General features: G+C 36.5%; 2 protein-coding genes across 2 annotated transcripts; one reads left to right on the forward strand and one right to left on the reverse strand.

Annotated features, from left to right (window-relative positions):
- Positions 1-16,006: 16,006 nt before the first annotated feature.
- LOC143536852 (putative disease resistance protein RGA3) lies at positions 16,007-18,769 on the forward strand. Its single transcript, XM_077030754.1, has one exon. It carries the CDS (start codon positions 16,047-16,049, stop codon positions 18,741-18,743), a length of 2,697 nt encoding a protein of 898 aa, XP_076886869.1. The 5' UTR covers positions 16,007-16,046; the 3' UTR covers positions 18,744-18,769.
- Positions 18,770-19,065: 296 nt separating this feature from the next.
- On the reverse strand, positions 19,066-19,635 carry LOC143536818 (exocyst complex component EXO70E2-like). The gene has a single exon (XM_077030731.1). The coding sequence runs from the start codon at positions 19,633-19,635 to the stop codon at positions 19,066-19,068; it is 570 nt and encodes a 189-aa protein (XP_076886846.1).
- Between the last annotated feature and the right edge of the window lie 76 nt (positions 19,636-19,711).

The following is a 19,711-nucleotide window of genomic DNA, read 5'->3' on the forward strand; positions in this document are numbered from 1 at the left end:
TGTTCACACGTAAGACCCAGAGATAACAAGTTTCACTCGTTGACGGAACAACATCTCCGGTCTCACAATAATTGTGTACACCTGGCCATACAGACGAAAACTCCAAACAATTTTTTTTTTTTTTTTTTTAACTTCACCTGGCTGCTAACTTCACCTGGCCATAACTTCACCTGGCTGCTAACTTCCCCTGGCCATAACTTCACCTGGCTGCTAACTTCGCCTGGCCATAACTTCGCCTAGCTGCTAACTTCGCCTGGCTGCTAACTTCGCCTGTTCATAACTTCGCCTGTTCATAACTTCGCCTGGCTATAACTTCGCCGAGAAGTCAACTTCGCCTAAAGTCAACTTCGCCTGTTCATAACTTCGCCAGACCTTATATCTTCGCTGAAACCCTACGAACAGTGACGGCAACTTCGCCTGATGAACAATAACTTCGCCTGCGGCGCTGTTCGGCCAGAAACGCACAGAAACGTGCCAGAAACACCAAAACGCAGATCTCGAACCATAGCATAAGAGCCTAAGGCTCTGATACCAATTGTAGGTTCCCGGACGGATCTTACACGGGATATCGCTATCTACGCAGTTGCGGAATCCCTGCGTAGGTAGTTACGAGCGTAGAATACGTAAAACACGAACACACGATACAAACGAAACCACGTTATATTATAACTCGAACCACGTCTATTACAGACACTTGACACGTGAAATGATCACAACTATCACGAACTCTAAAACGAACTATCAAAAAACCGAACTGTAAAACAGTAACCCGTCGGTTACTTAAATACACGACAACTTCGCCTAACGCGAAGTTGTCAATAACTTCGCTCGTTGAACAAGTTCGCCTAGGCGAACTTGTCAACAACTTCGCTTGTTCAACAAGTTCGCCTAAGCGAACTTGTTGACAACTTCGCTTACATACATAAAGATAAACTTAAACACACTTACATTACAGACTCGATTACAAACGCTAGACTATGAACTACTGACATCTATGTACCAACAAAGTTATTAATATATCATATATACCCAATTCACTAAAAACAATTTAAAAATCACCATATTACCATGGTTTGATTAGATGCAATAAAAGAATTACAATGTAAACCATTCAATGTGATAAAAGGATTACATAGTGTAAAAACACATTATGTAATGGAAAGGGGTCTATTAACTAAAAAAACTGGCATATATGAAAGCTAAAATTTTAGAAAAAATAACGACAAAATGGTCATTTATTACATTGTTAATAATGAATGAGGGTGTATATATATATATAAATATATTAGTTATTGTATAAGGGTATATATATATATATATATATATATATATGGATAGGATTTAGAGAGAACTCCTAAAAATGGGAGAACTAGAGAACTTCTTCAAATCTATTGATTTTACTAATTAAAGGAGTGAAAAAAAACTGGGGTTTTAAAAGAAAAGGGTAAATTGGGCATACAATATATCTGTATTCGCTCTCTCTCTCTCTCTCTCTATCCCTCGCACACCATCTCCCCTAACCTAGGGTTCATCCTATCTACCTGTAAAATCTGTCCGACTCATTGCGAAATCAGTCGATTACACCAAAGAACACCACCAGGTAATCGTTCCTACAAGGTCTTATCATGCGTTTCATGTGTATATCATTGTTATTACAGTGTATCGGCAAAAATAGTAGTCGATTCTCTGTTTATAAGTGTTTTGTTGTGTAAATCGAGTAACAATGTGTTGATACCAGCTCGTATTTGTCTGATTGCACATATGTAGTACAAAAATCATAGGTGTATTGCATGGAATTGGCTCAATATACGGTGTTATTGTGTGTTTTGCTTGTAAATCGAAATCGTTGCGTTTATATCAGTTCATATAAGCAATATACTCTATTTATGTGTTTTTTTAAATCAAATTATGTGTGTTTTTTGTGTAAATCGAGTAACAATGTGTTGATACAAGCTCGTATCTATCTGATTGCACATATGTAGTACAAGAATAATAGGTGTATTGCAGGGAATTGGCTCAATATACGGTGTTATTGTGTGTATTGTTTGTAAATCGAAATTATTGCGTTTATATCAGTTCACATATGCAATATACTCCGTTTTTGTGTTTTTTTTTAAATCGAATTATGTGTGTGTGTTTTTTGTGTAAATCGAGTAACAATGTGTTGATACCAGCTTGTATCTGTCTGATTGCACATATGTAGTATAAGAATTATAGGTGTATTGCACGGGATTGGCTCAATATACGGTGTTATTGTGTGTTTTGTTTGTAAATCAAAATTATTGCGTTTATATCAATTCACATATGCAATATACTCTGTTTTGTGTTTTTTTAAATCAAATTATGTGTGTTTTTTTGTGTAAATCGAGTAACAATGTGTTGATACAAGCTCGTATCTGTCTGATTGCACATATGTAGTACAAGAATAATAGGTGTATTGCAGAGAATTGGTATGCCCTCCAACTGTTTGATGAAATGTCTAAATGAACACGTTTAGGTTATCACGTGTTTGATTGAATATTTTTTACATAGTTCTTGTTTAAGACTTCAAGCTACCTATTCGTCAGGGTAAAACAACTTGAATAAAAATTATTATGGTTATAGTTGTACACTTCGGTTGTTTGTTATTGAATCATAACTCGTTGTACAACTTATTCATCACTATTTTTTCGAGAATATGCAGCAACATGGCAGGGGAGATACTAGCAGCACATCGGTAGAATCTCAGCTCACCTAAGGCCTCACAAATTGCAGGTTTTCTTCTAATCTAATTATTTGTTTTCGTCAATTTAGATGCTCGATACATATGTGTGCTGGAAAAATGCAGTTATATTGTATAACATATGTACAGTAATGTTGTATAGCATATGTTCAGCACTATTGTATTACATATATGCAATACCATTGCGTATATGTATTACTATTGTTTTAAGAAAATAATGACAAATATAGGAGTGTTGATGGCATGGTTTAGATAAGCTGATACATTACATGTATATAGTATTGTGATTACATATATTTGAATCGGTTATATTATATATATGTCATAGACATAAAGACCACGGAAATGTCAAAAAAAACCCACAAAAGGTGAAACATAAGACTCTTATGGACGAGGAATACGAGCCAAAGTATGTAGAATGTGTGAGCAAGGAACGACTATTACTTATTTCATAAACTCTGTTTTGATCGTCTAGTTTGTCCAAATCTACTTCAAATTCAAACATAAATTAGAAGAAAAATAACAAGTAAACGATTGTAATGTTTAATTTCACACATTTGTCTCTCGTGTAGTATAATACATACTAAAAACATTTACATGTAATACATGAGTATTACATATATGCAATACGGATTATTACATATATGAATTACTGATGTATTACGTATATGCATTAATGATGTATTACACGTATATGCGATTATGGTGTATTACATATATGTATTATAGATGCATTACTTGCATTATTAATGCATTACTAATATATTACATGTATACGCGGTTCTTGTGTATTACATATATGCAATACATCTTTGTATTGCAATACATCCGTGTATTGCACATATGCACTACATCTGTATTACATGTATATGCAATCCTGATGTATAACACGTATTCGCAGTTCTGGTGTATGACATATATGTTACATATATTCAATACATCTTTGTATTGCAATATATCCGTGTATTGCACATATGCACTACATCTGTATTACATGTATATGCAATCCTGATGTATAACACGTATTCGCAGTTTTGGTGTATGACATATATGAAATGCCAGATATATTACATATATGTAATACATGTTACATGTATATGCATTAACGATATGTATTACACATATACGTTGTCTAAATATATCGCATATATGCAATACAAATGCATTTCTTATGTATTACATGCATACGCGGTACCTTGGTTAATATTGCGTTGACCGTATTGTACTAATATATTGCATATGTGTATTGCTAATTGTTTTCTTTTAATTTGTAATCAGGTTATGAAGCATTTAAACCAGAGAAGGTGCGAATAAAAAAAACACGATGTTGGAAAAAAAAGTTGGAGTTAAAAACAAAGGCATGATAAAAAAAATACATTCTTTGAAATGGGAACAAATTTGTCTCCATGTCCAAGGTTTGTTGGCGTTAATGCGAGTTCAAATAAACGACGAGATTAAATGACGAGATGCTATCAGAAGCTTAGGATTTGGAATTGAACATATGAAGACAATACGAATGTTAATATGAAACTTATGGTATTTTTATATGATGGTGTTAGCTAATTTGATGATAATATTAATTCAGCATTTTTTTAGGTATACAACGTATTATATTACATAAACCCTTGCACCGCTCAATCGTTCTGCCATCATCACTCTCTGCCTCAAACCATCACTATTCGCATTGCTCGTCTTCAAAACGTTCGTCTAGGGTTTCAATTAATTCAGTATAATGCGAATGTTGAATATGTGAACGTTGTTAGAATATGATGTGTTATAACGACATGAATAGGAACGTTGCATTACTTTTATGTGTTGGTGTTAATTGTTATATGATACACCGTGTTAAGTATATATTACACTATTTTAAAGCATATACGCGGTACAATTATAATATATGTTCACGGGTTAAATCAACATAACAACAAAAAAAGAATAGAATTTTGCTCCAACTACAAGTAGGAAAAAAATATTAATCCTCATTTGAGTAAAAAAATGTAACATCACATAAACTTCGGGCCAAAAATGTCATATTTCCAAAGGAAAGGGACCAATTATGCCAATTTCCAAACTCCAGGAACTAAAACGAAAAATCTGTTTTCTTGACCCATCGTGCTACGCGATAGGTCAAGAGAGACACCCATCGCGTATCGCGATGGGGTGTCTAACAGATTGTGACACGTGTGCCACGTGGCACACGGTGGCAACGCCTGCCGCCACGTGTCACCACGTGGTAGCACATTCGCCACGTGTCACCACGTGGACTCGGCGCCTGCCACGTGTTAACACATGGCAGGTCTACGGTCTGACACAGCAGGCCTATATCGCGATACGCGATAGGCCTGCCAAGTGACCCATCGCGTATCGCGATAGGGTCCAATTTCAGCCTATAAATAGGCAGCTACAAATTCAGATCCCTCACACCTCAAATCTCACATTATACTCTCTCGCTACTCTCTCTCTCTAAACCTCGTAAAGCGTGCCCTCGATCCGTCTCGAAAACTGTACCCCGAAACCTCGTAATTCGTGCCATTCTCCGACGATATCACAAACAAGAAGAAGGTGTTGTCCCGACGTCCCGACAATTATCTCGAAGTACGTGCCAAAGAGTGTTGGTGTCTCGATAAGCGTGTCAAAGGTTGATCAAGCGTGTGATGATAAGAAGGATAGAATCGAAGTGCTGCCCAAGTGAGAAGGGAATATTAAGCCAATCAAGGTAGGCATAATGCCCGACCAAAATAATAATAAAATATTGAAAGGGCTTAATACCCTAAAGTCAAAATTATTCTCGATAAACAAAGAAAGATATAACAAAGAAAAGAAAGAAAAGAAAGATAAAATATATATATTAATATATATATATATATAAGATTATTCTTTGTTATGAAATATATTATTTAAGTATAATGAGTATACTTAAATAATAAAGAAAAGAATACGTTTCTTAAAGAAGAAGAAACATCGGGTTTTATAAATAAACTAAAGGTTTATAAATTACTATTAAAACTAAAGGTTTTAAAGTAAAAAGAGATTATGAACTAAAGGTTCGTCGAGATAAATGAGACTAAAGGTCTTAAGTCGGATCGTGTATCCGACTAACAAAAGTTATACTCGTACTATAGGTGCGAGATAGCAAGAGGAGAACTCACGGACGGTGTTGGAAACCGATCCCTATCAAAAGGTGAATACGCCCCACTTTTACAAACTTGTTTTCAAACAATCAAACGTGTTATGTGTAAAACTTTACATGAGGCTACGTGTCTCTAAAAACATTGTAAATAAGAGTATAAGCCTAGCCCTCAGGCTGTGGTATACGTTTGCCTGGATCCTTACATATGTGGTATGCGGTGGGCACATCGCACCACGCCTGGTCACGACCTCCAGCCACGATGGGCCGAACCAAAGTATGTTCGAGTGAGAATGACCTTGTGTATATTTATGGTACCTAAGTTATGTCGAGACGCTGCGGTGTCTTGCTGAGGTGACCTAGTGTAGAGACTCGAATTTATGATGATTATTTAACTTGATTATTCCTAAGCCAAGATGGGCCGAGGCTTACGTGGTCTCGAGGGGTAATTAAGTAAAGAAAATATATTTTTAGCGTCAGCATATTCACCACCATTCGTTGCTGACGTATTTTAATAACATTTTGCAGGTAACCAAGACTAGAGCTTGAAGGACAAAGAAGCTCAAGAATCCGATGGCTCGGATAATTTTGTATAAATATTAAAATATGGTGGTTTTGTAAAACTTATAAAACAAGTAAAACTAAACGAGACTTTTGTCTCGTCTTTTGTATTGTAAATATTTATAAATATGATCCTTATGTTTTTATAAAGTCTTCCACATTAACCCGTTACTCTGATTTATTTACAAATGTGGTACCAACTATGGTTCATACTCCTAGGCCTAGATTGGGGGTGTGACAGGTTGGTATCAGAGTCATCGATCTTAGCTAATTGGGTATCATAAAACAATACCCAAGCTTCGATTCAAGCGTAGGAAATAATTACTTGTTTATTTGAATAGGAATAAGATTGGTTGGTAACCCTTTCTTTCCCTCTCTACATTCTAAACCACCTATCAAAGATGTCGTACGAAGAATTAATGAAGTATTATGATAATGAAGCAAGAAGAGCAAGGAAGTACTATAAGTTCCCAAAGGACATTAGGAGCAAAGATTACTTCGAGTCATTTTTCAATTCCAACGAAGGACCTAGCCAACAACCCAACATAGAACTAAGTCCTATCTATCATTTGGATAACACCCCACACGAAGTATACCAACCGCCGAGGCACTCAAGTTATCATCCGACAAATCTGCCAATGTACCAATCATCCGAGGTACCGACGTATTACCCTTCCGAGATTCCGACTTATCAACCCATGGAGATTCCGCCATATTATCCATCCGGAGATTCAACACAGCTACCGCCAAATCCGCATCCGTTGTATGCCTTCCTTTTAAACTTACCAGTTAAGGAGGAACCAAAATCTCCTTCTTCCGAATGGATGAAATGCCACTCCGACCAACGAATGTGGCATACCGGCACTTTAACAATGGATTCTGCCAATTCCCACATCAACAATGAAGGGCCGTCTCACAAACCCAAGATGAGAGTGACTATGTCGTACGAGAAGATCCATATGCCTGCAATGACCGAAGAAGAACTGGAAGAAGAACCAGAGGAGGAATCGGAAGAAGAACCTGAGGAGGAGACCGATCCCGAGGAAGAGGAATTTCCCGAAAACCCAAATGAAGAAATGACATCAGTGGAAGAACCATACTCCCAACAAACCCCAAGTTATGGTTCTGTTGACCCTTACATGCAATTTCTTCAAGAGCTCAAGGGTAAAGCAACATCAAGTTTCCCACCATACACTGGCGAGATCCCATCAGTTGAAGAACAAGCAAAAGAAATTCGAGAGCAGAATGAGGCTGCCGACACCTTCTTCAACTACCAATCCGATGTGACTGCTTCCCCGTATCCAGATCCGAGGAATCACTTTGATGTAGTGATGATGGGATACCGTGATCCACCACCACGTTACGGTTATCCCCATGACATTCCCCAGTCACAAGAGGAACACCTGGATCGAGCCTTACACGAGACCGATGATTTGAGGAAAAAGATTGCGGTTGATGGGAAAAAGAAGTAGAAGATGGGTGAAACGCTTCTCCGTAAATGCAATAAGTTATCAAAGGTCGTTAAGAAGTATATGAAGGATTAAGGAGAAGTGGATGGCATGTTTCAAGAAAGGAAGTTTATGTGTAATATAGTTTGTATGTGTAATATGTAAAATAAGATATGCTAAGGATAGGGACTTATATATCACATAAACGATATATAAGAATGTTGTAAAGATATATATCACTTTGTGATATATATATATATATATATATATATATATGTGTGTGTGTGTGTGAAATAAATAAAAGGTATGTTTGATAAAGAAAACGTGTAAAAAATTCAAATAAAAAGAAAAGATTAAAAAGAGAATGTCTAGACAAAGTGATAATCGAGAGGTTTCCCGAAAGGAAGCGGAAAGACGTGAAGCGAAAGGGAAAGGTCCCGAGAAAGAACGAGAGGAACCGATTCCCAAAAAATACATGAATCAAATACAACAAATGATTAGAAAAGCTGATAGAGAAGAATCTGAAAATAGATCCTAAACAAAACATTCTCATTCTGAAAATTCTTCTCGAAAGTCTATTTTGAAACCTCGATCTAGACCCTCCCGTATGGACGAAAGCATGCACGAATCAAATGCCGATGGAGGCATAAGACAAGAATTTAAGAAACTCAAAATCGGTGGTTGCTCATTCAAAGACTTTAAGTGTTATAGACCGAAAGAGTTTCACGGTGACAAGGGAGCCATCAATACTGTAAGGTGGCTTGAAGAAATGGAGACGATAGTGATTACGAGCAAATGTACGAATGAAGAAAAGATCAAATACTCTGCCTTAATGTTCAAAGGCGAAGTGCTAGAATGGTGGAACACGTTAATTATGAGTAGAGGAAGGGAGGTAATGTATAGTCTGACTTGGAACGAGTTCAAGGAGTTATTAATGTCGAAGTTCTGTCCAATGTATGAGACAGATCAGATTCAAACCAAGTTCTTAGCTCACAAGGTTGTCGGAACAAACCTTCGTGAGTATAACACGAAATTTCACGAGTACTGTCGCCTGGTACCCCAGCTGGTGACCCCCGAATCCAGCAAAGTCACTCGTTACATTTGGGGACTACCACGTGAGATCCGTGATATGGTAAGGTCACACTTGCCACAAACCGCTGACTCCGCGATGGAGTTGGCTGGATATCTGATGGGTGGAATGATCCGCAATAAAGAAGAAGACAAGAGGGTCGTACCAACTCAAGACCCAAAGAAGGAAGGAAATACCCGATTCAAGGGTAAAGGAGTCGATCAACGACGATCGGGCTTTAACCCCGGCATCCCATAATGCAAAATTTGCAAGAAATGCCATGGGGGTAGATGCCATATGACTCCACGACTTTGTGAATCGTGTCACAAGCCCGGCCACGCCACGGCCGATTGTTGGAAGAAGAAAATGACTTGCTACAACTGCAAGGAAATGGGACATCTTAGCTTTGAGTGCCCTAAAAATAATCCCGCGACTGGTGGTGGGGGTGGTAGCGGTCAAAAGAACGAGCCCAAGAAGGGCAATGCAAGAGTCTTCGTCTTGGATACCAAGAAAGCAGCCGACACACCGGAAACTATTACCGGTACGTTCCTTATTAACAATGCCTATGCTAGAGTCTTGTTTGATTCAGGAGCCAATTTAAGTTTTATAGATTATAAATTTTGTAGTCTATTAAACGAACCTTTAATCAAACTTAATAAAACTCTAAGCGTCGAAACCGCTAATGGCGACATTGTTAAAATCTCTGAAGCTTTAGAAAACGGAAAAATCTTGTTAGCCGGTAATGTTTTGCCTATTCAATTATTACCCATGACTCTTGCTGGTTTTGATGTTGTATTGGGTATGGATTGGTTATCCGATAACCATGCTCGTATCCTTTGCAACAGCAAGACCGTTGAACTCCAAGCCCCTGATAAACGTACCATACGAATTGAAGGGGATAAAGACGCTGGCCAAGTTAGCCTAATCTCTATGATAAGGGCTAACAGATGTTTAAATCAAGGATGCTTAGCATTCATGGCCTACGTCACCAAGGAATCAAAACCCAAAGAACTCAAAGACGTTCCCGTTGTTTCTGATTATGCCGATGTCTTTCCCGACGAACTGCCCGGCATTCCTCCCGATCGTGAAGTAGAGTTTAGAATCGATCTTATTCCCGGAACGACTCCGATCGCCAAGGCTCCATATCGCCTCGCGCCAACCGAGATGAAATAACTAAAGAAGCAATTGGACGAACTTCTCGAGAAAGGTTTCATAAGACCTAGTTCATCACCATGGGGAGCGCCGATACTATTCGTCAAGAAGAAAGATGGATCCATGCGGAGGTGCATTGATTACCGAGCTCTCAACAAAGTTACCATTAAGAATCGTTATCCACTCCCGCGTATCGATGACCTGTTCGATCAACTTCAAGGTGCTAGCTATTTTTCAAAAATTGATCTTCGTTCCGGCTATCACCAACTTAAAGTTCAATCTGAAGACATTCCGAAAACCGCCTTGCGAATAAGGTATGGCCATTATGAGTTCACCGTTATGCCATTCGGACTCACTAATGCGCCAGCCGCATTTATGGATATGATGAACCGTATCTGTAAGCCTTACTTAGATAAATTTGTGATCGTTTTTATCGACGACATACTCATTTACTCTAAGTCTAAGGACGATCATGAAAATCACCTTCGAACCTTACTTGAAATTCTTAGGACCGAGAGGTTGTACGCTAAGTTCTCGAAATGCGAGTTCTGGTTGCACGAAGTGCAATTTCTTGGTCATGTCATTAATGTTAAGGGAATTCAAGTGGATCCCGCTAAGATTGAAGCTATCTCTAAGTGGGAGATCCCAACGTCGCCAACCGAGATACGAAGTTTCTTGAGTTTGGCCGGCTACTATCAAAGGTTCATTGAAAACTTCTCTCAAATCGTTGTTCCCTTAACTTCTCTAACTCGTAAAAACATCAAATAAAATGGGGAACGAAGCAACAAGAGGCGTTTGAAATACTTAAACAAAAGCTTACTCAAGCTCCTATACTGGCTTTGCCAAAAGGGATTGAAGACTTCGTGGTCTTTTGCGATGCATCACATTCCGGCTTGGGATGTGTGTTGATGCAACGCAAGAAAGTTATAGCTTACGCCTCTCGTCAACTCAAGGTGCACGAGAAGAACTATACAACTCACGATCTAGAGTTAGACGCCATAATCTTTGCACTTAAGATATAGAGGCACTATCTCTATGGAGTAAGATTTGTCGTGTACACCGATCACAAGAGTTTATAAATAAGATTATTCATAGTTATGAAATATATTATTTAAGTATAATGAGTATACTTAAATAATAAAGAAAAGAATACTTTTCTTAAAGAAGAAGAAACATCGGGTTTTATAAATAAACTAAAGGTTTATAAATTACTATTAAAACTAAAGGTTTTAAAGTAAAAAGAGATTATGAACTAAAGGTTCATCGAGATAAATAAGATTAAAGGTCTTAAGCCGGATCGTGTATCCGACTAACAAAAGTTATACTCGTACTATAGGTGCGAGATAGCAAGAGGAGAACTCACGGACGGTGTTGGAAACCGATCCCTATCAAAAGGTGAATACGCCTCACTTTTACAAACTTTTTTTCAAACAATCAAACGTGTTATGTGTAAAACTTTACATGAGGCTATGTGTCTCTAAAAACATTGTAAATAAGAGTATAAGCCTAGTCCTCAGGCTGTGGTATACGTTTGCCTGGATCCTTACATATGTGGTATGCGGTGGGCACATCGCACCACGCCTGGTCACGACCTCCAGCCACGATGGGCCGAACCAAAGTATGTTCGAGTGAGAATGACCTTGTGTATATTTATGGTACCTAAGTTATGTCGAGACGCTGCGGTGTCTTGCTGAGGTGACCTAGTGTAGAGACTCGAATTTATGATGATTATTTAACTTGATTATTCCTAAGCCAAGATGGGCCGAGGCTTACGTGGTCTTGAGGGGTAATTAAGTAAAGAAAATATTTTTAGCGTCAGCATATTCACCAGCATTCGTTGTTGACGTATTTTAATAACATTTTGCAGGTAACCAAGACTAGAGCTTGAAGGACAAAGAAGCTCAAGAATCCGATGGCTCGGATAATTTTGTATAAATATTAAAATATGGTGGTTTTGTAAAACTTATAAAACAAGTAAAACTAAACGAGACTTTTGTCTCGTCTTTTGTATTGTAAATATTTATAAATATGATCCTTATGTTTTTATAAAGTCTTCCACATTAACCCGCTACTTTGATTTATTTACAAATGTGGTACCAACTATGGTTCATACTCCTAGGCCTAGATTGGGGGTGTGACAAAAAAACACACATGTTACACGAGATGGAAGATATAAAGTTGCGTTGAAGTGTAAATGAACTATTTTTGATTTCATTCAAAATTGTTATTTGACTTGAAGCGCCCATAGTTCAACCAATCCCTACACACACAAAAATAAATAAATTAAACTTTTAATTTATTTCACAAATTAAATTCTGTACGATCTCAATAATTATGAAAGAAACAAATGGCCCTTACTTGTGTATGTCATCAAAGTCGACAATATCGTTCCATTTAACAGATGAAATAAAATCCAACGAAACAATGTTGGCAGATGTCTTCTTTGTGGTCAATTTTCGGTTTGATTCAACTTACTTCCAGCTTTTATACGAGTCTCGTGTATAAAGTTGTGAAGTAAGCAGAAACCAGAAATATAAAATTTGAATAATGGAAATAGCATCAGTTTCTTATCAGAAACTATAAGTATATACAGAACCAAACAAACTGAAATTCAATTAAAGAAATTGAGATTTCTTGTTGATCATACATGTATTATAGAGGCTGTATCCTTGTTGTTTTGTAAACCTCCAAGTCTTCTACTATCTAGTTGTCACAATAACTCAACGTTTATGAAAAGATTGCAATACAAACCATCTAATCTGCAAAAGTGAAACGGGTCAGCCACGCATCCAAAGGCAAATTCAAATTGTAATGCATAAATATAATGATACATCGTAGCTCAACACCAATAAAATGCCTTGAATATATATACATATTATTTCCAAAATTTGAAGCAAAATAGGCGATGAATTGATTTATGCACTTCAATAAAAAAAAATATGGATTTTTCCTTGAGTAATAGGCGTTTATGACCTAGAGGCGCTAATATTTAAATCAATTTTACAGTAAAATGATTGAAATACCTTTAATTAACATGTTCAACGTCTGATATCGAATATTACATATATGTAATATATAAATAAAATGTTACACAGTCGCTTAACACGAATAATATGCAAGTAATACCTATAGAATTGATAGAACTTGAAGCAAAATTAGCAGATGAACTCATTTAAGAACTCCGATAAAACAAAATATAGTTTTTTTCCTTGACTAATAGTCGTTTCTGACCTAGAATTACCAATATCAAATCAATTTCATTGTAAAAAAATTAGCAACATCACAATAAATTAGCTGTAACATGACATGATAGCAGGTATACGTATGAGCAAAAATATGTTAATCAGGTACATTATATTACAATATGTAATACTTAACATTATAATACATATATGCATCGTATAATAAGATGTTATCATGTTGTCAAAACAACCAAATTGTATTAGAATACCATTAGAATTGCCATATACTGATTTAATATCGACATATGAGCTCGAATGGGCACACCAATCAAACAAATTAGGTTTATGTGTCAAGTAACAATGGTGTCTAACCTTAAATCACCCAATTCTAGACTTATAGGGTTAATTTCGATTGTAAAACTGTCAAACGAAGCAACACCTAATCAATTTAACAGTGAAACAATTGCAAATCAGTAAAGAAAAACATGAATAAGTAGGATAACAATTGAATCGGAATACCTTAAATTTTCATCTTAAACGATTGAAATCCTTTTGAATCGATCTCCAATAGAAATTGAGTTGTAACGATGCACAGATAGGGAATCGATCTTCAATAGAAATCGATCTGTTTGTTGAAACCATCACACATGGTTAGGGTTTTGTCAAACATGAACAGGGGAAAACATCAAGCGTGTCTCCAGGTCTATTGAAATACAAATTTACAATTATAACCCTTTAGTTAGGAGTTCCTTAGTTCTCTCCCAAATATAGAGTTCTCTCTAGATCATTCCCCTATATATATATATATATGGAGGGTCAAGTTATTCTACAAAGGGTAATAAAAATGAGAAGTGTGAGAAGCCATAAATAATTGATATGTGTCAAGTGGGGACCAAAGGAAAAAGGGTATAAAGGTAATTGTACATAGTTTCTCTCTCCACATGCAAGGCACATGCTAATACTCCCATCATTTTAGAACGTTTATAACTTTTTCGTATGGTATTTTTTTTAAAAAAAAAATTCATCATAATAACAAACGTTTTTTTATCTTTAATAGAGTATGATTTTTGTTATATAAAATTTAAAACAAAAATCACGTCATTGTGTCTTTTCGCACACCATTGTGTCTTTTCGCTTATCATTGTGTCTTTTCGCACACCATTGTGTCTTTCGCTTATCATTGTGTCTTTTTTCGTCATTGTGTCTTTTCGCTTATCATTGTGTTTTTTTTGTCATTGTGGCTTTTCGCACATCATTGTGTCTTTTTGCTTATAATTGTGTATTTTTTCGTCATTGTGTCTTTTCACACACCATTGTGTCTTTTCGTTTATAATTGTGTCTTTTTTCGTCATTGTGTCTTTTCGCTTATCATTGTGTCTTTTTTCGTCATTGTGTCTTTTCGCACACCATTGTGTCTTTTCGCTTATCATTGTGTTTTTTTCGTCATTGTGTTTTTCGCACACCATTGTGTCTTTTCGCTTATAATTGTGTCTCTTTTCGTCATTGTGTCTTTTCACACACCATTGTGTCTTTTCTCACACCATTTTGTGTTTTCGCTTATCGTTGTGTCTTTTTTCGTCATTGTGTATTTTCGCACACCATTGTGTCTTTTCGCTTATCATTGTGTCTTTTTTCGTTATTGTGTCTTTTCGTACACCGTTGTGTCTTTTCGCACACGATTGTATCTTTTTTCGCCATTGTGTCTTTTCGCACACCAATGTGTCTTTTTTCGCACACCATTGTGTCTTTTCGATTATCATTGTGTCTTTTCGCACACCATTGTGTCTTTTCGCACACGATTGCGTCTTTTTTCGCCATTGTGTCTTTTCGCACACCATTGTGTCTTTTTTCGCACACCATTGTGTCTTTTCGCACATCATTGTGTCTTTTCGCTTATCATTGTGTCTTTTTTCGGCATTGTGTCTTTTAACTCATCATTATGTTTTTTTAAATACTAATAACACCATTGTGTAATAATATGTAACAATAATGATAAAATAACAACAAATTATCTAATACATAAAACACAATGACTAATACATGTTACACAATAACTTGAAACGTAAAACACAATGGTGAATAAGTATAACACAATGACCTAAAACGTAAGACACAATGGTGAATACGTATAACACAATGGCCTATAACGTAAGACACAATGGTGTATATATATAACACAATGACTTGAAACGTAAAACACAATGGAAACAACATATTACACAATGACACAATGAACAACAAAAAAACACAATTAAAAAAACTCATTAATTTTTTTTATTTTCATATAACAATATGATACTCATATTAAAGATAAAAAAACGCTTATTATTATGGTGAATTTTTTAAAAAAAATAATGTCGTATAAAAAGTTATGGACAATTAGGAATGATAAAGGGAATTGGCATGTGTCTTGCATGTGGAGAGAGAAAGTCAACAAAGGTGGGTTATTACCTTCATGCCTTTTCCATCAATTTTTATTTATTAAATTAATCTCAGCCATTCAAATATAAGATCAATGGACTGGATTACTTCCCACCCTTCTAATTTTTATTGTCATATATATATATATATATATATATATATATATATATATATATATATTATTTTAAGTTTTTTTAAATAGAATAAAATAAAAGGTGCGTGGACCAAGTCAAATTTGTCAACAACTTCCTCAAAGTAAACGATCATCGTTTCCTCTTAATTACCTGCCATTTCTTATCTATCATTCATTCATTCATTCATTCTCCGTTTAAACTCAAACCTTCAAAAATCAAAACAATCAACAATGGCTGAAGATCTTGTCAGAATACTCATAACCAAAGCTACTTCAATTCTATTCCAACATGTTCAATACCAGTTCAATCAACTTGTCAACGTTGAAGCCGAGAGTAACAAACTCATCAAGACACTTAAACTCATCCAATCCACACTCCATGATGCAGAAAACAAAGAGATTGTGGATCAACATATTAAAACATGGCTGAAAGATCTTAAACTCACATCCTACGATATCGACGACACGTTGAATGATTGGAACATGGCTGTTGTTCAAGTCAACGGTAACACATCAAGGTCTAGTTTAACTAATAAGACGTGCCTAGCATTTGTGTTCCCTTGTTTTTACTCTAAACAAATGACTTCTCTTATGAAAGTAGCTATTCAAATCCGAAACATAAATCGAACGTTAGTTTTAATTGATGCTAGAAAGAATGTGTTTCGGTTTGATTCAATTTCTTCTAGCCAAAATGAATCACAAGTTGGTCTTGTTGAGCCTCTTAATGTGAATGCTACTACTTCATACACTGACCCGTCAATGATATACGGTCGAGATGACGAAAAAGAATTTATTTTGAGTAAGTTAACAAGTGAAAATGGGTCACCAATTGTATTTATATATGGAATGGGTGGCATTGGGAAAACTACTCTTGCACAAGTGATATTCAATAGTGTTGAGGTGCAAAACCGGTTTGAAGTTAAGTTGTGGGTTAGCGGTTTACGAACGCCAATCAACCAAATACGTGGGGTTAATCAAAAAAGGTTCATACTGGTGCTAGATGATGTATGGGCAGAGGATTTTAATATATGGAAGCCGTTATTAATAGGACTTAACGAAGGTGCATCCGGTAGCAAGATTGTGATCACAAGCCAAAATGAAGAAGTTGGAAGGCGTATTAATGCGATTAAGGATACTTTTATGCACCCTTTAAGAGTCTTATCTGATGAAGACTCTTGGACCGTTTTCAAAAGGTTTGCGTTTGCGGGTAAAAGCGAAGAGTTTTGTGAAAAGTTAAACGAGATTGGGAGGAAAGTGTCGGATAAGTGCGGTGGTCTGCCTCTTGCTTTAGAGGCTGTAGGGAGCTTGATGGATTTAAAAGACAGTAAAGAGGAATGGGAACATGTTTTAAACGACAAGATTTGGCGGTTGGAGTTAGGAGATCGTGTTTCGAACCCTTTAATGTTGAGTTACTACAACTTGCCATCAGTCATGAAAAGATGTTTTTGTTATTGTGCTAATTTCCCTAAAGGTACGAAGATAGACGCGGCTAACTTGATCCAAATGTGGATTAGCCAAGGCTACCTTGGCTATGATCAAACCGTTGAGATGGAAATAACGGGCCGTGGATACTTGAATAGTTTGGTTAGACGGTCTTTGTTTCTAGAACCCGAAAGAGACAAAGATAGTGGAACCATTTTGAGGTTTAAAATGCATGACATGGTTCATGATGTTGCAAGTTATCTAATGGAAGACGAATGCTTAACGGTAACGAAAATGCCTAAAGAAGTTGAACAAACTCGCCATTTGACAGTCGCACTCGAGGACGACACTGCATTTCCCATTCCTCATAGACAGTTAGAAAAGCTTTACTCGTTTTCGATTCAATCGTTCCATGATTGTCCAGAGATGGTTGGTACTGACTGCGTTACGCTCCCACACGAGTTTTTCAACAACTTCAAGTATCTGAAAACATTAGACTTGAGTAGGAACATGTTGTTGGTGATTCCGAATGATATAAACAAGTTGAAAAGCTTGTGTTACCTTAACTTATCTCATAATCCGCTTTACGAGTTACCTGAAACAGTTTGCGATTTACCAAATCTGCAAACTTTGAAACTATTCGCTTGTTATCATCTAACAAGACTACCTCAAAGCATAGGTAAGCTTGAAAAGTTAAGACATCTTGAGTTTGATGAAACTAGAAGCTTCCTAGCATTGCCAAAAGGGGTTGCAAAGCTAACCGCTCTTCGGACATTGAGTAAGTTTGTTATAGGCAACGGTGATGATGTGGCGTGTAGTTTTCGTGATCTTAAGAACTTGAATCATCTTCGGGGTTGTCTTGTAATTGAGGGATTGGAACAGACAGATGCAAGTGAGGCTAAGGATGCTGAACTTGAAAAGAAGGAACATGTTTCTGATTTGCATATAAATTGCGGTTTTGCGTGGAGTGTGATTGATGGTCTTAAACTGAATTCAAATTTGGAAGTTATAAGAATAGATAAGTATGGTGGTCAAAGGTTTTCCAATTGGATGGTTGATCTAACCAACTTAAAGAAGATTAGATTAAATGAATGGACTAATTGCACCAGTTTGCCGCCTTTTGGGAAACTGCCATTCCTCAAGGTACTTCATGTTGAAGGTTTTAAGGCTATAACACATGTCGGGTCCGAATTTGTTGGGGTGTCGTCAACGACATTGACATCAACAACTGCATTTCCAAAGTTGGAGAAACTCAAATTCTCACATATGGAAGTTTGGAAAGAATGGAATATGGGTTTGATGAATAATATTAGTGTCATGCCTTGTATTCGTTACCTGAATCTTTCACATTGTGACAAGTTACAGTCATTACCGCAGGAGGTTTTAGCCTTACCAATCAAGAAACTGCGCATCCGTAGATGCACCTTCTTGAAGCAAAGGTACCGAAACGAAAGTGGAGAGAACATGGAAATGGTGTCACACATCTCAAATTTGCGGATTCAGTAAATGTTGTTTGTTGTTTAGAACTTATTGTTTAATAGTTTATTCTAAATGTGAAATAAGATGTTTTCAATCATTTCAATCTTGTTTTATTATCATGGATCAGAATTATTATAAATGGTACAAATGAGCCTATGTTTATAGGTAATCTACTAGCCGAATCGCTTAGTTCAGTCAAAGTAAACGACATACTAACCAGAGGCTTCAAATAAATTGAAATACCAGCCAAAAGGCTAAGACATTTATTATGAAACACATATTTTTGGCTTAACTAAAAGCAGGCTCAAGTGTGTTTCAGGTACTAGGAAAAAAACCTAAGATAGCACTTTTAAGTTGTTCCAACAGAAAATTTTGAATCAACTCTTAAACGCGGTGACGCGTTTAATTGTTCAAGAAATAAAGAATATGGTAGAACCAACATTTCCTCTATCGACGCGCGAATATCCTTCAAAAGCTGAAAATTGGGCACTCTTAGTTTTCCAAGACTGATTTGGAGCTTCTCGAACTCGATATTAAAACTTCTTAATCTCCTCTGCAATGGCTTATTACCCTCATTTTTAAGAATGCTCAAGACTTTTGCAAAAGTCAACCTCAAATACTCGGCTTTCTCTTGATCAAACTTTGCAGACACCTTCTCAAGCCACTCGTCTCCGATCATTTCCTTCACTTCTGGCATTCCGTTAATCTTGTTAACAATATAAAAGAATCTGTTCATCAAATAAAAGTTAATATCAACAGCATTTTTATATACTTTTGCTTCATCCTCCAATTTGGACATCAAGCACATTATAATCCACATCACATGATACGGCAACTTGTTTTGCAGTTGCGGATCCACAGTCATGAAGTCCATCTCAACTTCCTCCGTCAGTGGCGGCTTAGATAGATTCAATTCCATTAGTGTTTGCTTGTTTTGACCGAGCCTGAACACGTAATCCATCACATACTTGCACAAACTATGAATCTTATCAACG

This window comes from Bidens hawaiensis, unplaced genomic scaffold, assembly GCF_021521415.1.
Source record: "Bidens hawaiensis isolate Kalapana, Puna unplaced genomic scaffold, B.hawaiensis_p1.1 tig00010929_1, whole genome shotgun sequence".
Lineage (NCBI taxonomy): Eukaryota > Viridiplantae > Streptophyta > Magnoliopsida > Asterales > Asteraceae > Bidens > Bidens hawaiensis.